The sequence below is a fragment of the Bombus fervidus genome, chromosome 10, assembly GCF_041682495.2.
Source record: "Bombus fervidus isolate BK054 chromosome 10, iyBomFerv1, whole genome shotgun sequence".
Lineage (NCBI taxonomy): Eukaryota > Metazoa > Arthropoda > Insecta > Hymenoptera > Apidae > Bombus > Bombus fervidus.
Genome location: NC_091526.1, coordinates 14,212,768 through 14,232,494, shown reverse-complemented (window position 1 = coordinate 14,232,494; position 19,727 = coordinate 14,212,768). Strand labels below are relative to the sequence as shown.

Below are 19,727 nucleotides of genomic sequence, written 5' to 3'. Positions count from 1 at the left end.
ATACTCTTGTTATTTGTATTATTAATACTAAATAATAGCGTAAACTGTATATTACATGACGTAGATTCGTTACATAATCGTAACTTTTGCACGGGGACAGGTGAGTGCTTTCTACTTCGTTCGTTACGTATTTCGAGAAAAAGAATTTCAGAGACCAGTGAAAAACGACAATTCGAATACATACAGAAGAGGACGTCGACGTATGTATGGCAGATGTCTTAGCCAAGTATCTAAAGGTGTAAACGAACAATTACATAGTACGCGGCATCAGCATCGTCCGATCGATCTACTTGACGAAACTTTCCTCTTCTTCTCGAAGTCTCTCTATATCCGATTTGTTCATGAAATAGTAGGAGGGTTGCCGTGATTTCTGGAAATTCAAGGCAACGATCATTTCCATTGAATCGTCGATCAATTCGTTAGAACGAAGGTAGAGATTTCTTACTAAATCTTTGACTATGCGTTTCGCACCGGCTTTTATAAGAACGTTGCTTAATTCCTCGACAGATGGTAAACCCATTGCATAATGTAAGGCAGTTCTCTCCAACTAAAAATAGGCCGTTAAACGTATGAACGTATCGGATAATGGATCTGATTTGGTATTTTTACTTTAAGAATAAAATTAACCCTGTCCCTCTGTTTCGAAATTAACATACTTACATTGTCACCTATACGTAGAGTTTCTGGATACATTCTGGCAATGTAGCGAACCGTTTCTTCGTTTTCGCGAAGCACAGCGATGTGGAGAGCGGATCTGCCCATCGAATTCTTTCCCATTGCCAATAACTTTCCTCCTCCGTTGTTCTTGCCTAACAATTCTTTTACTCTCGCTACGTTGCCTGTTCTGATCTCGTGGTGCACCTGTTCACGTTGTGTCTGTAAAAGTGTCTCCTTAGCGTGTGTTGTTCTCGATCGTTGGATCCTTGGAAACTGCGCTATATATAATATAAGATTATTTCGTTTTGTTTTACCACGTAATTCGGAATGGATTGTAAAAATTGTACGGTTGCCTCTCTTCTTCGTTGTGCAGCGATCTCTACGATGTTTATTCCTTCGTCTTCCACGTCTAAAATATGGTCGTAGCCTTCTAACAGCAGTTCTACTAATTTTTCAGTTTCACCTGAACAAACGTTACAACGAGCTTGATAAAAGTGTCGCGTGAAACGATCCCTAATTCGCAATTGGAAGTACGTATTACCTCTTGCTGTCAAATAAGCTACGTATCGATCGATCTCGTCCATATTTTCTCTAATATTTGCCAATTCAGCCACGTCTCTGGCTGTTCTATACAATTCGTCTCTGAAACCAACGTTAACTTGGCTCTCTTGAAGCAAATGGAACAAGCCATCCTTTGGGTAAGATCGAATCGCAGCGAAGTGAATAACGCTTTGACCATGTTCATCCTGAAGAAACACGATTTTCCATAAAAATCATTTTGTTCGTCTGAATCCCTTCTGAAATTCTATAGTTTAACGACGATCGACGCACTCTGTTTGCATTGCTAAAGGCTGACTCCGGCACGTCGGAATCTGGGCTTTGCGGATAACCAGCATCCTCGTCCCCATTTTCATTTTCCATATTCTCTATGTTTTCTTCGGCACGATCAGCAATGATCAATACGTTCGGCTCCTAACATATCGTACAGCTATCTATACTCGGTGTATGAAAATTATTCGTACGCGCATGTATCTAGAGTTATTATTTACCTGTTGTTGCGCGCTGTTTTTCCTCTTATTGGCAAAGTTATATAAATACGTAGCTAGATATGTAACTGGATCGTTTGGACGGGTATTGGCAACTTCTGTCAAACCTCTGATCAATGGATCGCCGAGTGCTATAGAGATATTAACTTGGTGATTATGTTATATTTCGATTGGACCATCGAAATTTTCGTGCGTTTGTTCGTCTAACGTCAACTTACACGATGCTAAGTAGCGACCCTCTTCTTCTCGAAATATCGCTATATCAACCGGCTTGTCGTCTGAAAAGCGAATAATACTTTTATTTTCATCAACTAGAAGATACAAAAGGCAAAAACATATTGCACCTATTTATTCGCTTTATAAAGCGTAATAAATTATTATTCGAATGGAATCTCTGGCTTTTCTTTTTACATCGATCGAGGCGCAATATGCTTTTTTTTTTTTTTTTTTCTTATTTATCTCATCTATCTTGTTTGAAAATAAGAAAGAAGCGAAATTTTCACAAAAGATAGGTGCATTAATGAACATTGAGTGCACAGCTGTTGGTTGCACTTTGGAAAACGAGTTGCGCACAACAAACAAATCTAGCACGATACAACGATCTCGGTATGCGGAAGCAGATTTACACGCGAGTAGGAGAATTTTGCGATAGGAGTTACATCGATGGAAGCGATAGAAGCGATAGAAGCGAAAGAGGATTTTCGTTTACGTATAATCGTTCGCGTACAGGTAGCCACTCGTAAAAACGTACGGTTCGTCGGTTCAAGTTGGAAAGACACGTGCTACGCCATTTCTGTTTCGTGTGAACATCGAACAGCTCGTGCATGACACATATTATTCAATTTATATAGAATCTCTGTGTAACCGATTTTAGCCCGTTTTTAGGTACGTATACACACTTTACGTGTAGGTACACAAGCACGGTGTCGTGCGACAACATGTCAAAGCGTCTTAACAATTGCCCATGTACCAATAACGTTCATTTTACTAACCTAACGAACAAAATCCAGCGTCCCTCCGAGCAGCTAATCTTTCATTTTCGTTTAATTAATTCGGTGCACGAGAAATAGAATAACGTTCGCACACGTCTTTCCAACGTCCCAACTCGTCTCTTTACTTTTCTCTCCTCTCACTTTCCACTCTCCACTTTTGACTTTAGTTTGCTTATGGACGGTCGATCGACGTATCGGCTCGATATACGGAATTCCACGTATAAGCGTATTATACGGTTATCAAGAAAAAAGAAAAAAAAAAAAAAAAAAGAAAGAAAGAAGAAGAAGAAAGAAGAAAGAAAAGAAAAAAGGAAAAGAAAAAGGGAATGAAATTGATAGTATAGATGCGTTGAAATAATAACATGGACGACGAAAGACAGTGTCTTTCGTTGATCGCTTTGGCGTCCCCTCTTTAGCGGCGACGATCAATTCTGGAAACGTTTAGCACTGTTCCGTTTGCGGAAAATTCCCGCGATCAGAGTTGCGATCTTCAACGAATTGTTTATCGATAGTTCCTTCTCCAACGCCAGAATATTGAGAACAGCTCTGGAGAAATCTTGAAGGGTCTGCAGCTCGGTAATGCTCAACGATTGCTGGTTACCGATTCGAACCATATCCCGTTTCGCTGTTTCTTGTATACTTAATCCACGAACTACGCACAGATGCTTCAAATGATCAAATTCCTTCGATAATTCCGGGAACCTGATTATAGCGTTAAACCTAAGAGTATTGCCAACGGCGTACGGTCGTGCGCCGAGGAAGCCCAGCTTCTTGTCTCTCTTGAATTTCATTCTTTCGTCGAGCATCGTCATCACCTTCGCCAGTCTTACGTAGCCACGACCGATCAAACCCGGTCTGTTCTCGCTGGTGCGACAAATAACCCTCAGGTGATCCTGTACGTTCACCCAAGCAGCTAGGTCACCGGCGGAGGCGACGTAAACACCTCGGCCGTAAGGCCAGTGCTTCCCATGAAGACGTTTGTCGTCGTGAACTTCAAGATCCGTAATAGGCAATAGCAAACCGGCTGCTGCCAGTTGGGCCCTGATCGGGCTCGGTTGATCTAGAATTTCGCTGAGGGTAAAGTAAGTTCCGGGCTCGTCCTCGCTGCTACCCTCCGCCATCATTGCCGAGATCTCTTGGCTCATCAATTCGCTGGTGATCTCTCGTTCCACCTCTTCCAGCTGGTTCACCGTAAGCGTCAAGGGAAGCGTGTAATCTTCCAGATTTCTGCAACACTCTATTACAACAGCTTGAACGTATTTGGCCGGAGGATCGAGATCGTACGCCTCGATCGCCGACACTATCACCTCGTCCAACGTGTCGGCATTCTCTTCGCTGTCGTCGTTCTCGTTGTAAAAGAATCTCGGCGGAGGGTGGTCGGGAAGATCACCGCTGGCAGTCACGCAATGTATGTCCCTGATCAAAGGGTCGAAAAATTCTGCGAACACGATGTAACTTTCGTAGTCCGGCGCTACCACCGACACAGACTCGTGCTCGTCCACGTTGCTGACCACCGAATAAGCGCTGCTCGCCTTGCTGTTGCAAGCCGAGTTACCGTATTTTTTTAAAGCGGGCCAGATCACATCAAAGAGATTGTGGTCCATGCGTGTCACACGGTGCTTGATACGATCGAATACGGGCCGTTTCAGGCAACGGCCGATCAGCGTGCCGGAGTTCCCGGCAGATTTTGGCGTCGTACCGTGTCTTACGCCGATCAGAAGACGGAAACATCTCTCCAAGGTAGCCAGGGTCTCTGGTTCGGTTATGTCTCGACGCGCGGAATACGTGTCGCCTCCGGGAACTGTTCTCCTCGAACGTGCACATCGGCGCGAGGACGTCCGACGGTGGAAGAAGCGGAAGAATCGAAAACGTGAACAACCGTGGATAGATTAATCAATTATCAGAATTATTAGTCAAGAATGATTATTTACGTTGTTTTGGTTGTTGAACGTTTCAGCAAATTCTACCACGTTATCCGATTTTAATCGATTCCTTCGATTAAACATTTCTCTAATTAATTTTTCGAACATCCTCTGGTTACAGGGCAAATACCTTTCGATTACCGTATAAGAAAGATTATGCAAAATTGCGACGACGATCTTGATAGATCGATCGATGGGAAAACTAACGCGTGCGAAAAGACAACGTGACGATGAGGATCGATAACTACAAGTTGGTCCATGTTCGGCAACTAAAATAGTTTAGATGTCGTGGTTTCTATGTTTCGAGAGTAAAAACGTGAATCGCTGTAAACGATCGTGGCACGGAGTACAGTTCGTTAGTGAACGATGGTGCTCGTAAGTGCGTTGTTCGAATAAAATACCTTTGTCCACCAACATCTCGTCGGCGAGCTTCTCGTTGACTCCGAAATCGCGGAGAAGCGATTTATGGGAAAATTCCGATTGGTCCTGTTTGTAATAGTCCGCCTTTTGACCCAACTGCACCAATCATAAAATTAGCAATACATACATCGACGCGACTTTTTTAATCAATTTATCCAACTCCACGCTCGTGTCCGATATTGATCTCGTTTCGTTTAATTAATCCTACGAAGGACGCTGGCTTATCGATACAATGTACTCACATTGTCTTGAACTAAAGGATTGGCACCCAAATGAAGCAGAAGGTTGTAGTAATGGCCGTTGTCCGCTATGGTGGCTGCATAGTGCAAAGGAGTTCGGCCATCGAGATCGATCGCATGCGCGGTTTCTGGAAACCTGCCTGCCAGATATCTAAAGGAAAGGTAAAAGACGATCGTTTCGCTTCCATGCTTTTCGTTTCATTAATTGTCCATTAAATCTCCATATATTAATTTACCTGATAACGGTGGTGTTTCCAAATACAACAGCAACGTGAAGAGGTGTTGCACCGTGCGGCGATGACCCGTCTCTCGCAACCGCAAATTTGCGCCGATCTAAGGCGCTCTGCAGATCTCTCAGGTTTCCTTCTTGCGCTGCCATGTGTACAGCATGAATTTTCCCCTGAAACGCACGATCGTTAAAAATCAGTAATTCCTCTCGAGAGCTACGAGTTAGTCGTTGAAAACATCTGGTTACCTAATTGATCTGGATAAGTTAACGATTATACGAGTAACGATACGAGTAACTATAATAGCGCGCAAGGTGCACAGGGGTTGGCGCAACATTGACAAAACATAGAGCTGCGTTAAAATAATAATAAGAAAAGAAGCCGTAAAATTAAACCGTTTCGCTATCGCCGTTTAAGGAAAAAGGCCCCTGTTCGCAGCTCGAGTTTCAAATTTTCAACGTGTTAGGTATTACGATATACGCTTTTACATTTTACGTATGTATAATACTAGAAAGATAACGATAGATCGGTAGAATGTCCGAACGGCTTTCGAGCGGTGGTAACGAGAAGGTGGAAGGTAGACGCAAAAGAATCCGAAACGTTTAATATCGATCGTTGGTTCTGCAAGCATCGAGTATCATCTACTACATAGATTTCCAGATTATTTCCACATTACCACATAGATAGAGCACCATAGATATACGAAAGGTATGTATATGAAAGGTGTGAATCGATCGATCGAATCACGCGGATCGATACAACTCGATTATTTTATGTGAAACAACAAACGGAGAAAAAGTGGCCAGTAACGAAAGATGGCTAATAGCCCGAGAAACGACTGCGTTCTTCCTTTATGCCTGTATCTTTTTCTAACATTTTGGTTTATCCTTAAATTTTTTCAATGTTCCGCCAACATCTGTTTTATTTTCAAATTGCTTTCGCGCGTTTAGTGTCACTCGTGCCACTGTTATAACTATCGTTTCGCCGCGTCGCCGTGAAAAGCTCTAAATTAAACGGACTCGCTGCCACAGAAACGGACGACGCGTTACCGATTAACGAGTCGACAGGCAAACCAATCAAGACGAATTTGTCATAATTTACGTTTTCGACGAAACTCTTTTCGCAAACGTCAAACGTCTGTTTGCGTCGAGAGACGCGACACGAGGGAAAAAACGAGTGCTTTTGTACGCAATACCATGTAAGAAGGGACACGATCGATGAACGCCTGCAGCTCAGGATTGCCCGAATGTCGGCCGACCAGTCTTCTGCCTTCGCCACTTAACACTAACGCGGCCAATTGCTCCATGTTGCCGGTCTCCAGCAGCTTCTCGATTTCCGGGTCCGCCGTCATGCTGCCCTCGTTTACTTCTGCTTCCGGTAGCTCCTCGTGTTCGCCGACGATTACCTGCTAATCATTTGCAGGTGCAAAACCATGCGCACCAACGACTCGTGCCGATCGATACGCGACAATATTAATCGTACCTCGCAATCTAGATGCGGTAAATCGATCGTTCTCCATTACGAGCTTTGCTCGTACGTACGCTGTTTGCGCGAAACACGATCCACTATCGAATAAGTCGTTTCTTTGTCTATTTACAGATGTGTTTAGCGTTGGCTCATTTTGCTAATTCGATGGTATAGAACGAGTAGGACGAATAGAACAGAATCTGTTCTGGGTGGGTTTTTCACTGATTAACTGCCAACGAGATAGCCGATTTAAAGGGTAATTTTAGGGATTGACGATTAGACACGATATGGACACGATTGGCCGAGAATTACATTTTAGGGATAGTTTTCGACGAATTGAATGTTTAATATTTAGATATTCGTAAATGGAAATAGCGTTAACGCGTATATTTGTTGTTTCAGATTCGTGAGAAACGGGCAAGTAACTATAAGTAATAAAAATGAAAAAGAAAAGAAGAGAATAGAAGAGAAGAGAAAAGAAAAGAAAAGAAAAGAAAAGAAATCAAGAGGATTTTCATATTGAGAATTTGTATTTGTTATTACTTGTTGTTTCTATAAAACGATGACTTGATTCTTCCATATCGTCGTACTTTAATACGATCGCGAGAAACGCAACGATGAAACATCAAAATTATTGAAAAGAACGTGGCATGCAATGCGTTAGTTGCAGTATCTTTATGCATCTCGACTAAAATTAATGAAAAAGAAAATATACATTTCCATGCGTTTGTCTGGGTCTGTAGTGCGCAAAAGTCATAACAGAAGTTCCTTGCTTAGTTATTTATTTATTGGCATATATTTGTGCGTGACAAAGAGAAAATATACTGTTATAATATCGATCATTCTTTACTTTCGATATACATGATAGCCTAATTACATCCTGTCACTTGCAACCGCAACCGTAAATCGCTCCTGTAAGCTATCTAACTATACACGAGAGAATAATCGAAACCTATCATACGATCTACCAACGTCTTCTGCCTTTCGACCGTATATTCATATTTCTCTATTTCTATCGATACTAAGATCACGTTATAACGTTACTTATTTTATACTTTTCTTATATATCTCTCGCTCAACGATACAAGTTTTATCATAAACAATAAGTTTATACTTTTGTGCTAGGGAATTCCTGAAAATTCGATTCGTTTAAGAGTTAAGATGACTGTACCTGGTCTTCGTCGTTCCCTGGATCATCGACACCAGAGTCGCCTGTACTCGGCTCGTTTCTTTCCTCTTCCTCCGCTTTGTTTCCCTTCTCCTGCTCGGCGATCTCTTCCATTTTCGGGGCTTCCTCCGTGTCTGCAGCCTCTTCTTCCTCTTTCTCTTTCTCTTTCTCTTCCTTTTCCTCTTCCTCTTCCTCTTCCTCTTTCTCTTCTTCTTCTTCTTCTTCTTTCCCCTCTTCCTCATCTTCTATTCCCTTTGGTTTCAGCCCTTCCGCAACTTCGTTTTCCGCATTGGAATTTTCCTCAGTTTCTGGGACCGCTGTACCTGTTACCACGTCATCGTCCGAGGACCTCTCTTCGGTGTCTTCGACATTTACTCCCTCGTGTTCTTCCTTATTTTCTGTGGTTTCTGGTTCTTTGGATTCTTCTGCATGTTCCGCGTTCTCACGTTCTGCCTCCCCTTCCTCCGTATTTTCCGTATCTCCCGTATTTTCAACAAGTTCTGCGCTTTCTCTGTTTGCCGCATCTTCTGCATCTTCTGCATTTTTAATGTTCTCTGTATCCTCTGCACCTTCATGATTTTCTGTGTCTTCTGCGTTTCCCTGTTGCTCCTTCTCGTCATCCTCCTCCACATTTTTTATCTGTTTCATAAAATGATTAATTTATCTGATTCTTCGAGTCTCGAAATAAAAACTCTAGAAGATTATTTTTCCATTTTTGCAGCTAATAAAAAGAATCGTGTTACGGAGAAAATCGTAGAGTTTAGATTTTTACTTAAAAAAAGTACGACGTCGTTTCGATATAATTGCCTCAATTCTAGTGTTTTAGAATTTTACAATTTATCATAATCAGACTGCAGATATTTACGCAAATTCGTATTTCGTAAATACGATTAAACAAATGGAAGATCAAGCGAATGGAACGTAGTCGGAATCTTGTTTCGGCCATTGGATAGCTATATTGCGACAAGTAACGTACTTTGGATATGTTTTTTGCCTGTTACGTGCGTTCTGTGCATTTTGCCACATATGCATAAAAATTAAATTTCCTATAAATGCATAAAAATTCGCAGTCTAATTATAATAAAAATATCGTTGCGAGCGATTACTTGTTCCATAGATCTACTCAAGCTTTTCGTTGTCGATTCCGCGCTACCAAATGCGCTATCGATATCCGCGCTGCTGGCTTTTTTCATTCCTTTCGATATAGCTTGCTCCGCTTCTAGAATCCGCCAGTCCCAGTGTTTGGGATACGAAGATCCGGCAACTCGAGGTGCTTCCGGTATCACAGTTAACAGCGATTGGTCAATATCCGATGGCCGATTTTTGTAAAACGCCGGTGCCTTTTGTTTCTGATTAAAAAATTTCAAGAATAATTTCTCTAATTTCTGAGTTTCGTTTTCTACACCATCTAGAACAATCGTTTATTCCAGCCACTCACGTGATCTAATTTGCTTTCATCGGCTCCGTATTCCGTTATCAAATTGTACAACGTTCCATCGTCTTTTGCCGCAGCCGCATAATGTAACGGCGTCTTGCCATCGTTGTCCTGCGCCTCCACAACGAAAGGCCATTTTCCAAGAATTTCCCTCGCGATTTCCGTGTGACCCAAACCAGCAGCCTGTCGATCGCCAAACTTTGCGATAAAGAAAGAGGAAAAAGAGTACAATTGGAAAGCGTATATATACCTTGTGCAAGACGTTCAAGCCGTTGCCATCTTTGGCGCAAAGAACGATGGGCGACGAGGCCTCGACCGTGCCCCTGAGCCCCTCTAAATCGTTATTCACCGTAGCTGCGTGAATATCTTTCGTTGTACTCTAGAAAACAATTTTTTACAATTATATCAAAGTTATTATATACGTCGCATTGCATGTTACGTACGTAACAGTCTTATTATACGCGTTAAAAAGAATTTGAACGTTAATACGAACCATTATGAATGGTACGGCTTCTAAGAATCTTTTCACTCGCAGATTGTTGCTCGTTTCCATACGTAATTTGTTCCCATGGCCTTCCCACAGAACCCGTTGTAGTTTCCCTATATCTCGATTGTGGATCCATATTCTTATATTGGAAGGTTTAAAGTCCAGAGCTGCAGGAAGACATTTCTGTGTCAGCTACGGAAATTGTTTCGCAAGTTCAATGGAAAAGTGGCCTAAGTGTATCGTATCGTCTTGTGTCTTTAATTTCACTAAATTTTATCGACAACATGGTTCTCGCAAGTTTGAGATATTCGTTAAAGCAATCGTATGTATTAAATACCATACGCGCGTGTGCCTGTATACATGGCAGGAAGCTTACGAAAAACGTACATGATAAAAATTATAACGACGCGACCTTTTCTCTCCAAGATATAACTGCTTCATTAAGGATTTACAAGCGACAAGATTTCTAACTATACATCGCGTGTCGAGGAAATGCGATAAATGTTTCAGATACTCGGGGGAATCCTCTTACCAGTAGATATCGATTTTCTGTCAACAATGTTCACTACTTTTTCCCTATAAAAACACGAGAGAATTAAATTTCTCTTCGCGTTATTTTGAAAATATAGCGAGTTAACGGCATTTAGACGAGTCCCTACAACGTTCCAATTCAACATGCATTGTTACGTTCACGACGCACGTTCAATATTATCAATGAGTCATCGATTTTTACATAACTTTAACAAGACAGTGACGCAGAGGAAATTAAACGAGATATCTTGCGCATGCCTTCGACGAAGAATTACGTCGTACGTTCGATAATCGTGTTTGTTTGTTTCTTGTGCCGTAAACACTTGATCAGCTGACGCAATAAATTGATAATCGTGATCTTTGTGTTAGGTGAAATCGGCGATTCTTCCTGTAAGCCAGAATATACGTGTACGATAAGGCGAAATATATACAAATAATAAAATATGGATCGATCTGCAAGTTTGAAAAAGTCTATCTCTTGAGTTTGAAGCAAATGACTAAACGTATGCGCGTACAAAAAACTCTCGAACGGAAAATTTGAGATACAGGTGTACACTTGGATTTTATTAAAATTACGATAATATGTCCGTCGATTGTCTCCTCCTTTCGAGAATAGCGTTTTACTTCGACGTAGATCGCATGTTCCGACGGATTGATAAATTTTTGAGAAGCCAACCGAGTGAGTGCACGGACCCTGTCACTCGCTCGCACGTTTGCATCCACTTATACATATATTTTACGTATCCTTTGCTTTCTCGGTAAATAGATCGATCGATGTTGACATGTTGTTATAGCGTGAAATGGGTAAATAGTAGGCAAATACAACAATTCCAATTCCAATATTTAGTCTCACGTTCGGTTTCGATAATTCATCGTATAATATTATTAGAGTATCGGTTGATTTTGAAAATCCAGTGTTTCATTACATTCGACTCGATTCATTATTCGAATCTGCGATACTCTGAAGCAAGTTCGAGCCGTTTATAAATTTATTCCAATAAAATTGAACGTAATCGTTGTTTGTCGTCATTGATTTACCGCGCCTATTCACCTTCGGCTTCGTTCAACCAGGTATTATTCACATTTTCTTCGAACAGTTTAGTACGCGGTTTCGTACATGCAATACGGCTGGTGGAAGAACGTTATACGAGTTTTTCAGCGAACAGACTCGTTTGCCGATTTTCAAAAGAAATATGTCATTTTCGCTACATTCGTATTCACTACGTTTCACTATACCTACAACTTTGACCCTACTCACTCGTAAGCATTGGTCGGAATATACTATAGCCGACTTATACTTTCCATTACCCAATAATCTCGTCGTGTAATCGAGAATCGAACCTAGAAAGGGAGGAGAAGGGCTGAAAAAGCTATTTTTACATCGTTATAACGTCAATAGGATTTCCGTCGCAGTCGTAGTTTTTGAGGATTCTTAAATAATTCGTTGGTCGAACGACCAGAGCGTGTCATCCTATCGATCGAAGCGGTTTTCCTTGCCGTACAGATTTAAGTTCTATCGATTCTTCCGGGTCATTATCGAGAAGATTCCATAGACTATAGCGTATAAGCGAATGTGTAACTGTGCGAAAGTGGGGAACGAGCCAAGTGCACGATGCATCCTCCCCTCGTCTATTCTTCCGGTTGGTCTTAATCGATTTAAACGCATAACGGGCCATTGATCGTACGTTCGACGAAATCGAGTTGTTCCAATTAATGTAAAAGTTCGCCATCACCTTTATTTCTTCTGGACCTGAGAAATTTCCGTGTAATATATTTTGCCAATTAAACGATTGCAGGCTTCTGCACGTACCGATAGAGACACGGTTGAAAACCGAAGAATCCGAGATACGTCGTCTAACGATCGTGAAAGATGTAAAATCTAAAACAGCTATAGGTAATTGGAAATGACTCACGTTCCTTGCCAGAGTTGGTCTTGCGACGAGACATGTTGTCCGTTTCCGGTAGCTCGACCTCCGAACTATGTTCCAAATAGTACGAAGCGGGATTACCCTTTTTGTCGATAATGCTCGCGTCGCAGTCGTTTTCTATGAGAACATCCCAAATTGCCTCGGGATCCTTGCAAACAGCACAGTAATGCAACGCGGTTCTTCCTTCCTAAGAGTAAGAAATACAACGTTTTAATCGCAATCTGAATTATTTACAAAGCGAAAAAATCATCAACGCGTTTTGCGGTAAATCGAAAATATTCTCCGAGTATATTAAGTCTCGTATCGTTCGATGGAAGCTTCTCACGACGGCAACGAAGATTTATTGCTACTTGACAAATTGGCAGAATTACCAGCGATCGATCGATTCGTTAAAACGTCGATCGGACCTATTGAACGGTTCTCATAAACATTCGCCGTTCTCAAAATAACTCGAGCGAGCAATGGGTTTCGGGAATGAAAAGCGCGATGGCCGTTAAAGGATGAATATTTCAGGCGCTTAAACAACGAATACACGTGTAAACGGCGAATATAAAGGTCTGATGGAGATTAAGGGCAGGAAAAGTTTGAGAAGCTGACATTTGCCATGTTGTAGGCGCTGCGTGCGCCTGGACACCGAGTCCATGATGACTGCGGGGAAGAACAGGTGGTTTACGCTTTGTTATTAGCCGCGTCACGCGATGCGAAAAAGACGAGCGTCGCGTCGCGTCGTTACGAAAAACGACTTTTCCATTATTATTCGCCGGTTGGGTATCTTGGAACAAGCGGATAAACACGACCGACTAAATTTTTCGCTTTACGATTAGTCACCGGTAGCGAAGTAGAAAAGTCATGAACATTTGTAAGAATTTTCAACTCGTTGATGGCTACGATGGCCATCGGTGATCCGAATTTACTAAATTTATATATATATATATTAAATTTTTTAAAATTATTGAAATAACGCAAGCTCTGCGGATTAAAAAAAGGTTTAAAAGGTACACAAATACGGTATAGTAGTTGATTTGAATCGTATCGCAATACCCAGGGCGAAATATCTGTATGGAATTCGCGTGCTAGTTTACGTGTTAAAAAAATCTGTAATTCTCAGTAGGCTATTCGAATTTGATTTTGAGAATCCGAGCGAAACTTCAGCCACGAAAATTCTATTCCTTATACGGACGGTTGCACGATGCGATAAAGACACTTAAAAACGTTGGAAGTCTAGGAAAGTGAAAGTAAAATTACGCTAGGTTTCGACATCGACGACCTAGTTCGATCCAACTTTAGATCAAAGTTTTACGCGAATTTCACTTAGGAGCCAATCTTACTTTATCTTTATACAATTCTTCTTTTGTCTTTTATCGAGAATAAAAACGAAGCGAAACAAACTACTACTACGTTATATCATCTTTGATTTGTTCGTTATTATTCGTCTCTGACCTTTTATACACACGTATATTCGTAAGCAGCGTCTATTTCACTTTTGCGTCAAAAATACATTTTCTCCTGATCTAACCTGATCTAGATGGGTTGAGAAAAGATAAAAGGTACTTTCGAGTAAGTTTAAGTGGCAGACTATTACAAGTTGGATTACGACCGCAGAGATGTTCTGTACGAGATAGAGATGCGGTAAATTCAATTTGAATCGACGGAAAACAAGAAAACAAATATAAAAAGAACGATACTTGAAAACTTGATACAAGGCAATCCTAAAAAAAAAAAGAAAAAAAAAAAGAAGAAAGAAAGAAAAAAGATAACAAAGAGGAAGATAGTCGAGAATAAAAAGATCGTATGATAAAGATTACTTTATCTTTCTGCTGAACAGTGATGGGAAAATTGTGCGCAAGCCACTCGACGATATCTCGATGATCGTGGTAGACTGCCTTGTGAAGCAAAGGAGTGCCAGCTGGATCTTTCGCAATCGCCAGCTTTTTTTTAGGTTCTTCCGATACGAGCTTTTGCGTTTCCGCCAGAGAACCACGTGAAACCGCGTCGTGCACGGAAGAGATTTTTGTCTGAAAGGTACGGATATTTATCATTTTTTCTGCGTGTAAAGCTCGTTACGAATAAATACTAATAGCTTACCAAATAATTTGGGAGTCCTTTTAGGAAGACTCTGGTTCTCAGGTCTGGAGAATATTCACCCAACAAACGTGCTCCGCGTCCTTCTAGAACGACGTGTTCTAGCTTCTCAAGTTCTCCTCGTAGCAGCCAAGATTTCAACGTCGTCGAGTTCATCTACACCACGAGAATTAAACACGATCGATTATGATACCAGCGATTACAGCCAAAATTCGTTTTCACGAAAGTTGCCATATTATTAAGTTATGGAGAAAATGCGTTGAAAAAGATATTTTGCGCGAACGAAAGTTGCAAATTAATTCGGGCTAATACGCGGCCACGAATAAATCCTTGAAACACTCGCTATTGATTCTCCATCAAGCTTATTCGATCGAAACGGTCTGCATCCCGCACAGTCCAAGCTGTTTATCGAATCGTAGATTATTCGAATAAAATAAATTTGTTTCGCGACGTTGCTTGCAACTTTAAAATAAACGAGGCAGTCGCGCGAAAAGGAACAAGAAATTATTTTCTCTGTAAATTCCAAACTCTTCTCCAAATTATCTCATTTCCAAAAGTACCACGAATAAATAACGGACACCGCAAATTGGCAGTCGAAGAATTTGAAGATTGTATTCTGTAACTGTGAGTATGACAGCCTAGGACGTGAAATCTGAAAAGAGAATCAACTTGGAGGAAAGATGAAAAATGAAGTAAGAGGATAATGGATAAAGAATAAAAATAGGTAAGGGGACGAAAAATGAAGGAGCGAAAAGTATACGCGATTGCGTGCTTACTGTAATTAATAGAATTAGTCGAGAAGAGCTATTATCGAGACATCGGAATTTAGTTTTTCCTGGTAGGATTACTAGCGGTGAATCCCCTGGTTCGTTGGTCGCGTGTGAAGCCAAACGTAATATAGCAAAAGTATAGCCAAACGCAAATACAGAGTGTGAAATAATTTCGACGTTATCGCTGTGAATTGCGTGTTTTCAATTTCATTTGTTTTGCGAAGAAGATATTCGCATGGGAAGAAAAAGATGGACGAATTCTCTTATTTTCTGTTATTTAGTTAAACGTGGACGACGTGATTTGTTTCAACGGTTTCGTCTACTCCTAGCAAGTATTCTATCTTCATTTGAAATACACAGAAGCGAATTTGCGAAACAGTTGACAATGTTTACGACGATAAGACACAGATTGGATAAAGAAAGCGAAGATAAGATGCACGGCAAATTCAATTGCAGTTTTTTATATTATTGGTGTATGTTCGATTATTGCTTGATTATACCATACTGATTATTCCTGTAGGAATATTTCAAGAAACTGGCTGATACGATAATTATACGTAAATTGTATGCGTTTTATTGTACGATGATAAGATAATTTATTAATTTGCGACCGGAAAATGTATTCTAGCGATCTAAAGATCAGAATAAAACTTATATACGTGGCATATACCTGTGCCTATAGCTAATATAGTTGGAACGAAAGTCAACGTTAATTTTGCCAAAAATATTTACATTCTTTTACATCGAACCTTTTAAACCAATTATACGTATCGTTACGCGTAAATCGTGCTTTATAGATCGTTCGTTTAAAGAAAAATAAAAGAGACAAGAAGAAATATACAGAAAGAAGAAGAAGAAGAAGAAGAAGAAGAAGAAATAAATAAATACATGGTGCATAGATTGTAAGAAAAACGCAAACGTAAGTGAACAAGCATGTGTATGGTGCATATATAAGCGATTTTATATAACGTTCTCGCCGATCGTTCATCGTTCATCGTTCGATCGTTCTCGATGAATTACCTGATTGACTTGGCGTCACGAGATTCTCGTCATATCCAAGTCATAGTTCGCGGCACGAATCGATGGAAATGAACGGCGGGAGATGAGTCGGAGAAGAGAACGTGTGCGATACGAGGAAGAGTCTCGCAGCGAATGAAGTCGATGCAGGGCGTCGCGACGCGCGCCACCTATGAACACGTTACCATAGGATTCGCCGGGTTATCGAGACCGGACGTTCCAAGTATACGGAAAAGAATCACCAGGAAATGAAACGCAATGCCGAATATAACAAAGTTTCGTAAAATTGTAACGTTTTTTCGTACAGTGTTCGGATATAACCACGTATACAGATAGGATTTCGATTTTAGAGAAACGAAGAAGAAACGTGTATTTCTCAATTAAAAATTGATACCAATCTTTCGGAAGTCGCCGCACAATCTAAACATAAAAGTAGAACGTAGGTATTTCCTTCGGCGAAGTAAGAGGAATTTTCACGATAATACGCGAAGCAAGATAATCGTTAAATTATTCGAGCCTAGGAGAATTACTTAATTTATTATTAGAGGCGCAACTTGGGAAACTTTTTTAACGGAGTTGCATCGAGTTTTTAGGCATTGTAGAAAAGAGATTTTTGTCGTTTGAAATGTAAGAGAGTAATTTTGGAATTCTTGCTTTGCCTATTCCGTCTTTTTTTTTCCTTCTTTTTTTCCTCTCTTTTGTTTTCCTCTCATACTTGACCTTATTTTACCTATCGATGTTGGATATTCTTTGGCACATTTCTCTTTTCTCATAGATTAGCAAATAATCAAGTATGACGTAGCTGATGATCAACGAGATACGGTACGAGAGATACGAATCACAGTAGCAAGGAAAGCATTAGGGAACCTTGAGCGCCCGTCACCGTCGCTCCGACTAAAAAAGTTGCTCAAGGCCAACATGAAATTGTTCGGTGATTCCCTTCGAAACGAATCGCTTCGAGTAATCAAAGAAGTCGTAAATTAGAAGATACTGTTAATCGTCTAAATTGCAAGAACTAACGCGCAACGTGAAATTTACCAACGAAAGTGTTTTGTCGTTGGGCGGAACGTAAGAAATTTATACGCGCCGATACGGAGGAGGGAAAGTCTTTTCGTGGAAATGACCGTTTTCACGGCACGAACGCAAGTGATAGATATTACGTATCGTAATTAATTCTTCGTTTTTGTGGTAGTTTGTTCTTAATTCTGTCGGTCTACCCGTTCCAATCAATCGTCGCCGATGTTATTGTTTTTTCCGGCCTTCTTGCGACAACGACTCGTTTTTGACCGAATCGGTGACAAAGAAGAATCGGTAAACGTACGATTCCGCCAGAAACTTGGCCGACGATCCATTGATTTTATCATTTTCGAATCTAGCTCGTTTCTCGATTCAAAGTTTTCTCTCCTTTTACGTCGCATAGCAGGAATGCTCGCTCTACCTTAATTACAGACTTGACTTAAAAAGAGTTTGTACTCTTCCTATTTTCTATACTTTTTGGCCGATTCTTATTTCGATATTAACGATATTCTCTTCCGTATTTGCTTTTAGTTTCGATAAATTCGAACGCGAAATTCGAACGCGTGTTCTATCTATCGCAATATGAAACGAAGAGAGGTATTGCCAGGTAAACGAGTTGTTTCATATCTAATAACCTTCTTTGCATTTTCTTCGTAAATATTTATCGTACAGGTTTATCGAATCGTTTCGGTAAGAAAAATCCTTTGAGCGACACAAGTATTCTTTATTCATCGCTAACGTTCAGTCGTGGAACCGACTCGAACTCAACGATTATCGACTTTTACGTTTTACGTTCAAGATAGTTTGACCGATTGTTTCGTTCATTCGCTAGTCGTTTACCTCGTTTACTTATTTAGTTTGCACCTCGACCATCGGGATCGATACTCTGGAGCAACGACACACCGAGCACACGTAAGCACGTCGCGTGAATCTTGGGTCGGTCGTATGCATCATCGTTGCATCGAGGAGACACGCGGTCGTTACGTAGTGCGATCGTCGGGAAATATTCGCGTCAATTTTTTAACATCGACATTCCAAAGTAAACGAAACGAAAACGAAAGCGAAAACAAAATGTATACAAACATCGAGGAAGATAACTTTATATCGAGTCATTCTGGCAAGACCAAACTACGTTGTTTCTAAGCGTTTTAAGCGAGAACCACGGAGAAACGCACGACACGCTTATTATCGTTATATATTTTAATTATTATTATTTAATACGTTAATCGTCCAAAGATACAAGTTTTCCAAAACATTTAAAGTTTGAAACTTTGACGTTAAAAACGAAACGTCTATTCCACACGTTCGACCCATCTTTGCACGTAGAACAACTTGCTGCTAAGTATTTATTCCGTCTGGTTCGGAATCAGTCGTGTCGGAGCATACTCGTTAATCGATAATCAAAAACGAAGCGTCACACGAAAAAATGCTGCTTGGACGTTTCCAATTTGTACAACAATGATTAATTGAGGGTGATTTATGAACAAAATAAAATTGTGCAAATATCCCACGATAACTAACCATCTTTATGTGTGTTGCGAGTCACGCCATTTTCGTGAAAGAACTCTGCGATCTGTGTTTTTTTACCGATTATTTCCCATTTAACGATAATCCGTACTCGTAATAAAATAAATTTTCACGATAAGGCACATACGAATACTATGGTGTCTGTTGGTCGACTGGAAACGCGCAGTGTCTTCCACGTGTCCCAGTCAAGCATGCTTTTCATTATTCAAGAACAGTATAGCACTTATACACGTATATGTATAGGCAGTATGTCGTGGCATTTCAAGGAAGAAAGTAATGAAATTTTCTGGTCTGGTCAGACCGGCCGATCAAGCCGGAATTATTCCTTCAAAGGAGAAATAATTTAAATAAAGATGGGAAAATCGGATTTGAAAATTTGTTTAGCATATGCGAGTTCGATTAATTAGGAACTGGTTGCGAGTAAACAGTCAGCGGTAGATTATTTCACATATACGCTAATGCGAGAAAAAGTGAAAAACGTAGAGCACAATTTTTCCTCGAGTTTCGAGTTTAAGCCTCGAGTTTCGAAAAAAAAAAAAAAAAAAAACAAAAAACATAGAAAAGAAGAAAAGAATGGAATTTAAACGTGTTACGATATGAGAAACGACGAGATTTGAAAATCTGTCGTGTCTCGATTAAAATAAAATTTCTCTCTTTATATTCGGTATCTGTGCTTTGTTGCTGACTCAGGATAATCGTTGAATCTTTCGTTATAGGAACGAGCTTATTTAGACGTTGGACGTTGTTTCCCTGAAATTGTAAACGTTCTTAAACGTAAAGTTTAAAGATATTATT

The 19,727-nt window shown here is 40.4% G+C and overlaps 1 protein-coding gene across 6 annotated transcripts; it reads right to left on the bottom strand.

Moving 5' to 3' along the window:
- Position 1: 1 nt before the first annotated feature.
- On the bottom strand, positions 2–16,647 carry LOC139991643 (uncharacterized). 6 transcript variants are annotated; one of them, XM_072011888.1, is made up of 21 exons: positions 16,392–16,643; positions 14,605–14,757; positions 14,325–14,534; positions 12,505–12,706; positions 10,067–10,227; positions 9,824–9,952; positions 9,577–9,756; positions 9,245–9,487; positions 8,142–8,777; positions 6,699–6,911; positions 5,513–5,676; positions 5,280–5,427; positions 5,019–5,133; positions 1,922–1,981; positions 1,707–1,834; positions 1,489–1,629; positions 1,199–1,403; positions 972–1,120; positions 661–876; positions 446–547; positions 2–370 (listed from the first exon to the last, which is right to left on the bottom strand). In XM_072011888.1, the coding sequence occupies exons 2-21, from the start codon at positions 14,755–14,757 to the stop codon at positions 287–289; spliced, it is 3,639 nt and encodes a 1,212-aa protein (XP_071867989.1). In that variant the 5' UTR covers positions 16,392–16,643; the 3' UTR covers positions 2–286. The 6 variants fall into 6 exon arrangements, with proteins under 6 accessions (XP_071867989.1, XP_071867991.1, XP_071867990.1 ...); XM_072011885.1 differs by lacking the exons at positions 2–370; positions 446–547; positions 661–876; ... (3 more) ...; positions 1,707–1,834; positions 1,922–1,981 and adding an exon at positions 3,020–4,496 and having other exon boundaries at positions 16,392–16,647; XM_072011886.1 differs by lacking the exons at positions 2–370; positions 446–547; positions 661–876; ... (3 more) ...; positions 1,707–1,834; positions 1,922–1,981 and adding an exon at positions 3,020–4,496 and having other exon boundaries at positions 6,699–6,908; positions 16,392–16,646.
- Positions 16,648–19,727: the final 3,080 nt, after the last annotated feature.